The 12815-nt window shown below is 36.9% G+C and overlaps 1 protein-coding gene across 3 annotated transcripts in view; it reads left to right on the forward strand.

Moving 5' to 3' along the window:
- Positions 1 to 12815, forward strand: part of LOC111346639 (uncharacterized) — a 327471-nt gene that overhangs the window by 4494 nt on the left and 310162 nt on the right. For 2 of the 3 annotated variants that reach the window (XM_088726994.1, XM_088726992.1), the window contains exons 3-7: positions 1700 to 1772; positions 6069 to 6751; positions 7053 to 7346; positions 8322 to 8615; positions 9626 to 9919. In XM_088726994.1, coding sequence (XP_088583120.1) covers positions 6094 to 6751; positions 7053 to 7346; positions 8322 to 8615; positions 9626 to 9919 — 1540 coding nt within the window. In that variant the 5' untranslated portion in view covers positions 1700 to 1772; positions 6069 to 6093. Of the gene's footprint in view, positions 1 to 1448; positions 1573 to 1699; positions 1773 to 6068; positions 6752 to 7052; positions 7347 to 8321; positions 8616 to 9625; positions 9920 to 12815 lie in introns of those variants that run through there. The other variant, XM_088726993.1, reaches the window with a different exon arrangement.

The following is a 12815-nucleotide window of genomic DNA, read 5'->3' on the forward strand; positions in this document are numbered from 1 at the left end:
CGTGCTTCTTATTGACTTTCGAAAAGCATTCGACACAGTGAACCATACCATCCTTCTAGAGAAGCCGAAGGCAACTGGGATATCTGGCGATTTGCATTCGTGGCTTACCGATTACATGTCTGCACGTAAACAATTTGTCCAAATATCAGGATATCAGTCCGAGCCCAAAACCATCACACATGGAGTTCCCCAAGGCTCAATACTAGGGCCAAAATTATTTTCAATATTTGTAAACGATCTTCCAGAATCAATAACTAGTGGTGAATTATTTATGTTTGCCGATGATACCACTATTTTTACAATTGGAAACAACATCGACGATATCATCTTAACACTCCAGTCTGTACTAGACCAGCTGTACACCTGGTGTCAATCAAACAGATTAATCGCCAACGAATCGAAATCTGAAGCCCTGATAATTTCTAGCCAGAACTTTATTGGCCCCCTGCCACGCTTGGCCTTTGGTAATAGCTTTATTGAGTACAAATCATCATCTAAATGTCTTGGGGTGACAATTGACAGCAAGCTATCATGGCAGGAGCACATAAAGAACGTTTGTAAGTCATTCAGCAACAAAGTCGCAGTACTGAATCGGATAAAGTTTTTACCGATACCAACCTTAGAAAACATTTATTATAAAACTATTATCCCTAGCATTTTGTATGGCATTGTAGTCTGGGGGTCTTGTTCTTCAACCTTGACGGATGATATTGATCGAATTCAGGTAAGAGCTACTAGAATTATATACAACCTACCCCATAGCATCCACAGTGATGATATCATGAACGCTCCACACTGGAACTCTATTGTTTCATTACATCAGGAGACTTTTAATTATTACGTACAATATCTATCATGGAAATAGCATCGAGCCTCTAAATGACTTAATAGTGAAATCCGAGACTCCTTATGACTTAAGAAAATCCCTAAAAGTTAAGGTTCATAGACCAAGAACAGAAATGGGAAGATCTTCGTTTAAGCACAGAGCTGCACTGTCCTGGAACCTCCTTCCCGAAGACATGAAGAACAGTTCAAACTTAACTTCCTTCAAGAGAAAACTCAGGGAAAAAAAGAGAATTCTGAAATCTATCAGTGTTGCTAAAGCTTCCTGCAGCGTTTCCTACAAATCTGTTGACTTTAAATACTTTTAACATTTACTCCGTATTGTTATTAATATTTATTTCTTTTAATTGTCATTATTTACATACCATTTTCGGTCTATTCACTAATTAGGTATTTATTAATTGATAGTTTAATTGATGCAGGTCCACATCAGGACGTAATGTCTTGCCTATCCCTCAACCTGCTTTATTAAATAAACTATGATGATGATGATGATGATGATGATGAAGCTTGCGGTAAGCTTTTGCAACCCCATTCAACCTACAAAGCATCATGGATACCTCACTTTTCACGGGCGACGCTTTTCAATGGGTGCGATTCCATAATGTAAATCCTCTCAATGCTGAGACAGGAAAATTATTGTTTGCATCTTCGATCCTTTTTTAAAATTTCGCAAAGAGCAACCCACGTGTTATTATACAGATAAAGCAGTTTAGGACCAAAAAATGGGTAAGAAAGACGATTTGACGAAAAACCTTCAATTTGAGGCATTTCATAGAGAATCGAAAGCGAGCAGACCCATTTGAGTGGGCTACATAATACTGTGTGTTGAAGTCACATCAATTTCTTCCAACAGCTGTTGATTGAATCCACTTCTTGCGTTGTGTAACAGATTGTGCCTACACCAGGAGAGAAGCTCAAGGCCAAAGGTAAGAAAACTGCTTTTAACAAACCAACGTGAAATAATGATGAAGTAACATTAATGATCATTGTGTACGTACGTGTATCGCACATGAGGAAACGACGCCTAAGAAACACATATTGTAAAATCCTTCTCAGTTCCTTAACTCAGCAAGCTTATTGGTACGTGTAAGCTCGATTCTACAGTGGGTAACCTTTGAATTTCGAAGGTTTTTTTTTTCTTCCAAAGTATAGAGCAACATGCAAGAACTCAAAATTCACTAAAGCCGAACGGCAGTCGAAAGTCAAATAGATGAAAGACTTGGAAAATATTCCTCAAACTGAGTTGTTAAATAACTCAATTTACATTCTTTGCTGAGTTGTTCAAAACACAAGAGATTTTCTTGCATAATTTAAAGAAGCAATAAGTGTAAGGATACAAGTATCTGTTATGATTACAGCCATGGAATATTCTCGAAACTTCAATTCAAGAGCGCTAAAAGTTTTGATGAACACAAAGTCGCGAACCAATCAAATTGGACTGTTCCCACGCTTGGAAGGACCTTAGCTCGTGCAGTTCCATGACATAAGTGGAATTTTTAATTAGGTATGTAAGTAGGCCTGTCCCGATTGCGCTGGGCATTTTTTGGCACTTTTTCGAATTTTAAGCACTATTTTACATTCCCAGCACTCTTGATCACAATGAATTTTTATCAGAATTTGAGCATTTTGCGCTGTTTGGGAAAAGTTTCAGCACAATTTTCACAACTTTCCCTTTGTTAAATGCAATGTTTTGTCTTGGAAATGTTTTAATTAAGTAACGCCGAGTAATTCTTTTATCATGAGGCTGAATTATGAATAATTCCACTTTGTCACCTATTTAGCTGACTGTTGTGTTGGAACTGCACGAGCTAAGGTCCTTCCAAACGTGGGACAGTCCAATTTGATTGGTTCGCGACTTCGTCTTCACTTTTAGCGCTCTTGAATTGAAGTTTCTGTGATACTTCGATACAATAGATCGAAGGAAGACTAATAACAGTGGTAGCTTAATAAGGTTGATTGTATACGGTTCTGTGATGCTATGACTGCTTTAGAAACTATGCTTGACTGATAATAAAGAGTTTTTGTACGACACACGCTGCTATACTCGACAGAAAATCGAGAGTTAAAAGTTTGATTAAACTAGGATATGTATATATCTCTGCTAGGAAATAATAAAAAAAACAAAAACGCTACTGCGAGCAACTTTCGTGTGCTATTTCTAGATTTAAAGCAGTTTCTGTAGCTATCGAGCACTATTTGAGAACTTTTTTGCCATGTTTGAGCGCGTTTTTGCGAAATGTAAGAAAAGGAATCTGGAATATGGAGTTTAGAATGGGAATCGAGTGTAGGAATGTCAAAAAAGTCAGTTTCACACCTTGTTCTTCTTGCAGGCTGCATTAATTTCATAAGATATTTTTACAGCCATAAGGTATTTAAACTGACCTAAAAAAAAAAAAACAAATTAACAGCAGGATAATTTGCCTACAGCCGGTGTTGCTTGCTATAAGTGTGTTTGTATATCTCCATGCAGAACGCGCAAAATTTATTCAAATCCATACATGTCAAGTTGGATGATATTCATTGTAAGAAATATACAACTCTTTTGAGAGACATGTTTGGGCATGCATATGCCATCTTCAGTCAATGAGTAAATGAGTACTCACTCAGTCAATGAGTAAATGAGTACTCAATCAATCAATGAGTAAATGAGTACTCACTCAGTCAATGAGTAAATGAGAACTCACTCAGTCAATGAGTAAATGAGTACTCACTCAGTCAATGAGTAAATGAGTACTCACTCAGTCAATGAGTAAATGAGTACTCACTCAGTCAATGAGTAAATGAGTACTCACTCAGTCAATGAGTAAATGAGTACTCACTCAGTCAATGAGTAAATGAGTACTCACTCAGTCAATGAGTAAATGAGTACTCACTCAGTCAATGAGTAAATGAGAACTCACTCAGTCAATGAGTAAATGAGTACTCACTCAGTCAATGAGTAAATGAGTACTCACTCAGTCAATGAGTAAATGAGAACTCACTCAGTCAATGAGTAAATGAGAACTCACTCAGTCAATGAGTAAATGAGAACTCACTCAGTCAATGAGTAAATGAGTACTCACTCAGTCAATGAGTAAATGAGTACTCACTCAGTCAATGAGTAAATGAGTACTCACTCAGTCAATGAGTAAATGAGTACTCACTCAGTCAATGAGTAAATGAGTACTCACTCAGTCAATGAGTAAATGAGTACTCACTCAGTCAATGAGTACTCATTGAGTGAAGATGTCATATGCATGCCCAAACATGTCTCTCAAAAAAGTTGTATATTTCTTACAATGTCTATCATACTTGCTATTACTGCGACATTTTGGATGATATTCTCAAATTAACTCACCACCACTAATTGAGTATGCTGAAGACTACCCAGGAAACTTAGAAGACTAAATGTGATATTTGCAGTGTTCTATTAACTGTGCAAAGAGATATAGAATGGCAAATAATGTTAGTTAAGGAGATTTGCCAAGAGTTGAAAAAATTATGCTATAAGGTGCTCTCTTCTGTTAACAGTTTAGTTACTTGATAAACCGAAAGGGGGTGAATCTTAACAGACTTGTACCATAATCAAGCTCTCGGATAGGGCATACATAGGCATTTTTTTTATGACTTATATACTCATTTAGCCTTAAATTTGAAGGAAAGAAAGGGATTGTTCTCAATGAATGAAATATTGTGTTTACTTTCACACTACGTTTAGTGTTCACTCTTCATACTCGTTAGTATGAATCAATAGACTTTTTGAGGGGAAATGCCTTTTTCCAATAAACAACTTAAGATTAGATGCAGGTAAAAATCAAAGAAATCGCGGAGACAGCTCAAAATTCAATTTCGTCCATACTTTGTCCATTGGTAGGCTTTAGTCCAATACATATGACAGCAACCTTCGTTTGTTAAAATTCTCCCTCGTATAGGAGAAATCTAATTGAAACGGCTTACGGCATTTTCTTTAACAAAACCTTCAAAATTGGCCTAATTCGTGGCGCTGTCGAGTCAGTTCATCGCAAGTCTTCAATTAGTTTCACATTAATCCTAATCTTCTGATACTTCTGCAATTGATTGGCAGCAGAACCGACTCATGACCTTTCCTTAAAAGTAAAATATGATTTTTTTTTAAGTGCACCTACAGCTGCTCTAAAATGGATTCGTTGGTACTACAAACAAATGTGCCAAAAATGCTCGCAATACGCAATGAAACCGACCACGAAATCTCCTGAGCCATCTCCTTAGCCGAACAAAAGATAAATAAACAGGTTTACAATGCAGCTACCTTTCATGTATAATGGTTCATAAATATTCATAACACAGCAAAGGAATGAAAAATCAACACTTAGTTTTAGTCACGTGCATTATTGTCTTTGTCAACATGTCCTGACATCCGTTCCAGGTTTTAGGATTTGGGGTCATATTCCGTCGTTCTGGGTTAGGATTTGGGGTCATATTCTGTCGTTCTGCGTTTTATCATTTGGGATCATATTCCGTCATTCCAGCATTCCGGCATTCTGTCGTTCCAGCATTCCATCATTTCAGCATTTTGTCATTCAACCATTCTGTCGTTCCAGCATTCCATCGTTCTGGCTTTTAGGGTCGCTCTAAATAGTTACCCACAGTTGAAAGCATGAACCAATTGTAGAGTATTTGCATGCAGGGCAAAAAAGTTTTCTATCATTACCTCAATTTACCCACAGTTGAAAGTTAAGCATGAACCAATTGTTTAGTCTTAATTTGTGGGGGCGATAAAGTTTTCCATCCATACTTTAACATACCTATAAAGGTTTCTAAGGATTTATTCTGAGGCTCTTGTGTTTGGGTTTGGCCTTTACGGCCCCTTTCTGGTCACATCTACCTATTAATACACCATTGGCAGCTTCTGATGGAAAAATTTATTAAAACCTCTGACTGTAGAGTGCATTTTGGTTTCAGTGGCCATTTGTATCTCTGTGGATCGGACGGTTGGTTGTTAGGGGAATCACAACAGTAACATGATGAACATTTTAAGTATGAGAATACATTATCGCATCATGGCTATCATAATCTAGTGACCAACTTAAAGATAATTAACAAGACACTACTCCTTTGGCAAGGGCTATTACATGGATCTTATGCAGTAATTGTAGCTTGCGAGGACTCTTTCAACTGAACAAATCCAGTAGGACTGTACGTACATCTTTATGGTTGTAACTTGAATATGATGTTAATAAGTTTTTTTCTCTCTTACCATCAAGGTAATCCTGGCTTCTTTCCAGTGAAATGGCACAATCTTTCATGGAGCTCATGTTTCGGCCATCATATGATGTACTTGAAAGGAAGAGACGCAAGGCACTCTGCAAAATAACACATCAAGATGGAGCTGTTGGCTGGGGGTGTTTATTTTATGAGCCTAAGGTCCAAAACCCTGATTGGAGTGAGTACTTTATCATAACAAGTTCCAAACTCATTCCAAAAGAGAACTTTGATGCTCAGAAATATCAAGTGGAGTTTACTAAACCAAATTCAAAACTGAAATGTTACCCATTGGAGAGTATCATGAAAAAAAGTCCACTTTATGTCAGTTCTGGATTGGTGGTGATTTTTGTTGATTCTGAGTGTTCAGAACTAAACCATAACCGATTTAGACGCAAGCACTCCAGTGTCTTAAGGGATCTCGAACCTAAGATAGGTGTAAAGGAAAGCAAACCCCTGTTTGTTTATATTGGAAGTAATAGTTACAAATACATCCAAGGGAAACTTGTTCCCGAAAATGATGATAGTCACCTACCCAGCCCTACAGAGTGTTGCTCGACTGTTTTACTGGAAGAAGGTGAGAGGAACACTAAAGCAGTTGGAATTCTAAACTTTGAGGTTAATGAGCAGCGGCTTGTATGTGATCCAGTTTGGTTCAAGAAATCAAGAGTAGAAGACATCTTAGGTGAGTTGAATTGTAGTGTACATTGATCAGGAAATTGTGCAGAATTAAGAAAAGAAGAATCATCTTCTGGCTAAACAAATTAAAGGTTAATGAGATGAGAGCAAAGTAATGCAAAGGTTTCAAGGAGCATAGAAAATGCACGTGATGTTACTCTTTTGTTTAGTTAATTAAATTTAAAGAGATCATTATTCAAGATGAACACTCAGTGTTTAGACATATGGTTAATTACCTCAAAGATCTAATTGTTAATAACAGTTGCATCTATCAGGAATTTAAAATCCTGATTCAATAATTTTCAAAGGTCTACCTGACAAACCAACCATCCAAAAAGAAGAAGGTGAGGTGGATGTGGAGTTCACTCCAACTTGGTTAGCACCAAATACAAACTGCACCGATGACAGCCCTAAATACCGTCTGGAATGGAGGAAGAAACTCTTGACAGGATCCAGCAAACTTTGTCAACAAGGAAACATTGTTGAGACCCACTTCAAAATTACCAATCTTGAGTTTAACTCAGAGTATGAAGTGAGACTCTTCGCCTTCAACAGACATGGAGAAAGTGAGCCAGAGGTCATGACATTTAAGACAAAGACTGGTGTGTACCTAATTAATTTCATTTGATATAACATTTGCCACCTCATCTCAGAACTCTTTGTTTATTGTAACACATGGATGCTCTCCAATGGAAACCATGTAATCTGTCCCAAAAAAATGCCAACATGATTATTTCACACTGAGAGAACAGAGTTTTGTGGGTTTTTTGTTTTTAAATGAGCGTTTGGAGAATCGAAGCAACATAAAATGGTAAAAAATTTGAATGAATGGTAGTGGGCATGTTAACATTCAGCGAAAAGAAATTATCTGACATGTGATTTTGAGAGCCTCTGCATTTAAACTTTTTAACCCCTAACTATCATCAAATTTCTCCTTAAAATATCATCCCTGAATCACACAAGAGTAAGGGAAATGATCACAGGCTATAGGAGCCCTAACCTTGTTCAAAAAACTCTCCTAATGTCACCACCGTAGGAAATGTAAACAGTACAGTATGGAGAATATGTATACAGAGAATGTCAGGGTGCGAAGGGGTAATACCATTTGTCAAAAAAAAAAGTTACAATTCCCATGCATTTGTTTTTTTTCTACTTTTCAATGACATTTGATTACAATTACCTCTTAAGTTGATTGCTAGATTAAACTTAGACTTTGAACTTTTAGTACAAGTTTGAATACAACTGGGCCATGGAAACAATATGAAAATTATTGACTGTGTAATATAAATCCCCTTCTTTCAATACTATTTGTGAAACCTTAACAGATTTACAATTATACTCATGTTTTGGAGTAGGAATAACATGATTGAACTACTTGACATTCATCAGAAAAAAATTTTAAACAGACATACATTTCAATAGGTTGACCTGACAAACCAACCACTGTTTTGTGAAGACCTTCTGCATTTTTCTTATTTGTTGAAATGATTAAATTACATGTTTGTGTTTTAATTAGTTACCATGAGTGTTTCGCTTTCATCAGAGGCAAAATTTAAAAGAAACATTATTTTGCCCAGGTTTACCTGAGAAACCAACTATCACAAATACAGAGAGTGAAGTTGACAATGATTTCACTGTGACCTGGTCAGAAGTAGAGGCTAACAGCAGTAATGGCTGCATTAAATACCGTCTGGAATGGAGGAAACAATCCATGACAGGATCAACAGAACTGGTTCAACAGGGAAACATTGTGGAAACTCAGTACAAGATAATTGGTCTTGAGTATGGCACAGAGTACGAAATGAAGCTGTTTGCTGTCAATAGACAAGGAGAGAGTGAGCCAGATGTCAGAACATTTAAGACAAAGAGTGGTATGTACAATCATGTACATTTATATAAACTTGTCACTTAATGTTTGGTGGACTTGTTAAAATGAAATAAATTAATAGTGTTGGGTCTTAATTTAGTAATAGCACAGTGGTATGTACATGTACATTTATTTAAACTTGTCACTTAATGTTTGGTGGAATTGTTGAAATGAAATAAATTAATTGGGTCTTAAATCCAGTAATAGCACAGCTTCTACTTAAAGACAAAGAACTGAGAAACCTGGTGACAACACGATTAATACTCATGCTGTGGCTCTCATATAAGAAAAGAGAATGATTTGCCCAAAATTTTTTATGGTCACGTTTGATTTGTTTGTAAATGACACTGATATTAGACTTGTGATTAATTTTGGATGCTGGAAAGAGTAGTTTATCAATCTTTTTATTGATGTTTCTTGTTGCATCAATTAGTTGAATCTTTTGTTGATATTTATTACCAGCCAACCATTTTGAAAATGTATGCCTCTGAAAGCAAACACCTCAGTGATCATGGCATAGAATTAAAAATCTTATGTCTGAGTATTAATTTGTAATTCACAGATTACTGTATGCCCAATTTGCTCTATTGGACTCCTACATTTCCGTACCAGTCATTACATGTATACTTGTCTTAATTACTTTGAAATAACATGTTGAGTTTGGATATAACTAAAAACTGCTGAGGCCCACATTGTGAACTTTAAGTCATTATTTAATGTTCTGACGTATATGTTTATTGAGTACATTTTTTCCAACTTTGTACTTTTTCAATGAATTTGCTGGGGGGGGGGGAAGAATTAATTTTCCGTTTTTGCAGCCCTACTCCCCTCTCCATCTACCTAAAAGAAAATCAGGAGGTTGTAAAAGGCCAGAGAAGTAATTGAAAAAACTAAGAAATCCACTTGTTTGCTGCTAGGGAATTTAAATTCATTACACACAGCAATTAATCTACTTACAGTAAGTATTTTACTTTCATCGGAGACAAAATTGAAAAGAATTATTATTTTGAACAGGTTTACCTGAGAAACCAATCATCACAACTGTAGAAAGTGAAGTTGACATAGATTTCACTGTGACCTGGTCAGAAGTAGAGGCTAACAGCAGTAATTGCAGCATTAAATACCGTCTGGAATGGACGAAACAACCATTGACACAATTTACAGTACCGGTTCAACGGGGAAACATTGTGGAAACTCACTACAAGATAACTGGTCTCGAGTATGACGCAGAGTACGAAATGAAGCTGTTTGCTGTCAACAAACAAGGAGACAGTGAGCCAGACGTCAGAACATTTAAGACAAAGAGTGGTATGTACTGTACCTTAACTTTGAGTAGAGTAGTTGCAAATGAAATAAACAAATATAGTTGGGTCCTATATCCACTGAGGAGTAACACTGCTTTTCGTAAGACAAAGAATTGAGAAACTTTGTGACAATAGGTTTAATACTCATACCGCAGCACTTGTAAAAGAAAAGACAATGATTTGCCAAACTTTTTCAAACACGCTGAGGCCCATATCGTGAACTTCTAGTCATGATTTAATATTCTGGCATATATGTTTACTGTAAACATTTTTTCAACTATGTACCACCTCATTGTAGGCCAATTCTATACCAAACGTTTCCTGAACTTATAGGCTACCTGCAAGTCACATTAGTTGATCTCCCCTAAAAATTCTACAACCCTATCGGTAGTTCCACATGCATAGTTCCTCTTCTGCCAACTATGCCTATGATATCCATTTTTAGCACTCCTTGAACATTCCTTTAGGTAATGTCTCCTGCCTGGTTCTTCCCTGGGAATCATTACAAATTACTTCTCGATCTTTTCAACTCCACCTCCGCTCTCCTCGTACTTAAAAAAAAAAACAGCAGGTTGCAAGGTTTCAGAGAAGTAATTAAAAAAACTAAAACATCCACTGGTTTATTCAAGGGGGAGGGGGAGGGGAGGCCTCTGTCGCTAAGGAATTCCAATTCATTACGCACATCGCTGAATGTAGCAACGCTCCGTCATGAAACGGTTTTTAACCAGATTTTTCACCTCGACTGTACTCTCAAACTAGATGAGAACGGAACCAATTGTCACATCATTTGTTTCAACATCTGTCGTTTGATAATGTAAATATTTCTCTATGAGCCTGGGACTATTCAGGCAAATAGGTTATTTTAACCAAGGCAATAGAAAGAGTAATATGTTGACAATTTTGTTGCCAATTGCAGATTTAGACTTTTCCATGAAGTTAGGTAAACTTTAAAACTTCAAAAATGGTTTTAAAGTATTGAAATTAAAAAATCTTCTCTTAGCTCCACCTCGGCGGCCCTCTTGATCTCCATAGTAGCGGCTAAGTCGGAACGCTGTTCTAATTACAAATTGGTGTTTTAGGTTAAGTGTATCCATTACCTAAAGGTCCCGGATTGGTCACGAATCAGAAAAAGAAATCTGCTTAAGCGTAAACCAGGTCTGAGATATCGTGCACTTGAGAGATCCTCACTGACTTATATTTAAACTCAAGGGAGTGCTTCTTACCAGCGATTAAGAATTAAAAAAATCTGGTTTTGCAAAATTGACGGAAATATCTATTTCTGAAATTAGTTACGAGGGGTCTTAAGTGTGATGGAGTTTGAAAAATAAAGATTTTTTCATCTTTCATGGCTGTAAGTGACTTAACAGGACCTGTCAAGGGTCCTTAATGATACGTCACGCAACCCTTTTCAACCTATTCTGACAAGACTCCACTCCCCTCTCAAGGATAAATTTTTCATGAAATCCATTGTTGTTGTTACAAACCTTATCAAGCGAAAGGGGGAGGGAAAGATTTGTTAACAATTATTACGAATTGCAACCTACCATTAATTCTCGTGTTATTTTATTGGATACCTAAGTTATCAGGCAATAACTCCCGTCTGCGTGGATATTTGTCCTGTCATTGTTTCCGTCAGAGAGAAACAAAGCTAGTGGAAAAAAAGCCTGCTCCAAAGTTTTCTCTTTTCATCTCTGGTTTTTATTTTTTTTTCTTTTTTTGCACACAACAAAAACACACTCGTTTTGTTGAGTCCAGTGATAGTGGTATTAAAATGCTGGTCGCATATACTCATCCGCCGTCAGATCAACTCTGGCTTTTTAAAAAGCGGTTTTCGCGCGATATGAAAATTAAGAGTTACAAAATAAATAAACTCTTTTCTGGTTTGCTGACTGATAATGTTCGTGGCTCGGAGACTGTCCTAATGATGTTATATTTTCCCTCGAAACTTCGCTTCTAGGCCTTGTAAGATAGACTTAGGGCAAAGTTACCAAATGCCGATTGGCGGAGACAGAAGGCAGTTTTAAATTAATTTTGGTAGTGGCCCCAGGCAAGTACCAAAATTTAGAAAACGTTAAAATAGGTTACCTTTGCCTAAAACTTTTGATATCATTGCTGGCAAATGTTTTTCAACAGGATTGCTTTCATTTCTTTGACGTTGTTGTACAAAAGTAAAACTAAGTGAAAACTGAAATGGCATTCCACGAACGTGCTTAACAGCGTGCGTTATTGATCTTCTTATTAGATTTCTGAAAGCACCCGTGAAATTAATCCTTAATTTTACTCGGCTCTATGCGATTACCCCTGCAAATATTCACTTTTCAGACAGTCGCTCAGTAGTGGACATTGTCAGCCGATATACTAGCCGCCCGAAAGGGTTCGTTTACCCTATGATATACTTGATTTTAAGGGAGAAATAACGCTTTAACGAAACAACCTTTTCTATCCTTTGGATAGGGGTGGATTTCTCAACTGATCGACACAAATAGACACTTTTCAAGCATTCGGCTCTTTGCTAGTTAATCTCCCTGTGCTGAATTCGATGGAAAGTATTTAAACTGCATTTACTCGTGTTCACATAATTAATAAGATATTTTCCTTCCCCTTTCGTTTCGCCGTAAGTCCCTACACAACAGCTTTAAAAGTTCAACCCTGTGGAGTAAGAATTCAGTAAAGTACACAAACTGTTCTCCTCGCGTTCTTGTTATTTATCAAATATTTTCTCTTTCTTATCCTTCAGCCATAACTGCTTACACTACAGCCTTAAAGACTTCCATTACAGACCAAACGGAGTTCCAACCCAAACTGCTAGCCTCTCACAACATTTCCAACGCAAAAACGGATGAAATATTCACTAATCTTCTCATACAACATGGAAGAAAAGGCCTCACCAGGAATGACGA

Source organism: Stylophora pistillata, chromosome 7, assembly GCF_964205215.1.
Source record: "Stylophora pistillata chromosome 7, jaStyPist1.2, whole genome shotgun sequence".
NCBI classification, from domain to species: Eukaryota; Metazoa; Cnidaria; class Anthozoa; order Scleractinia; family Pocilloporidae; genus Stylophora; species Stylophora pistillata.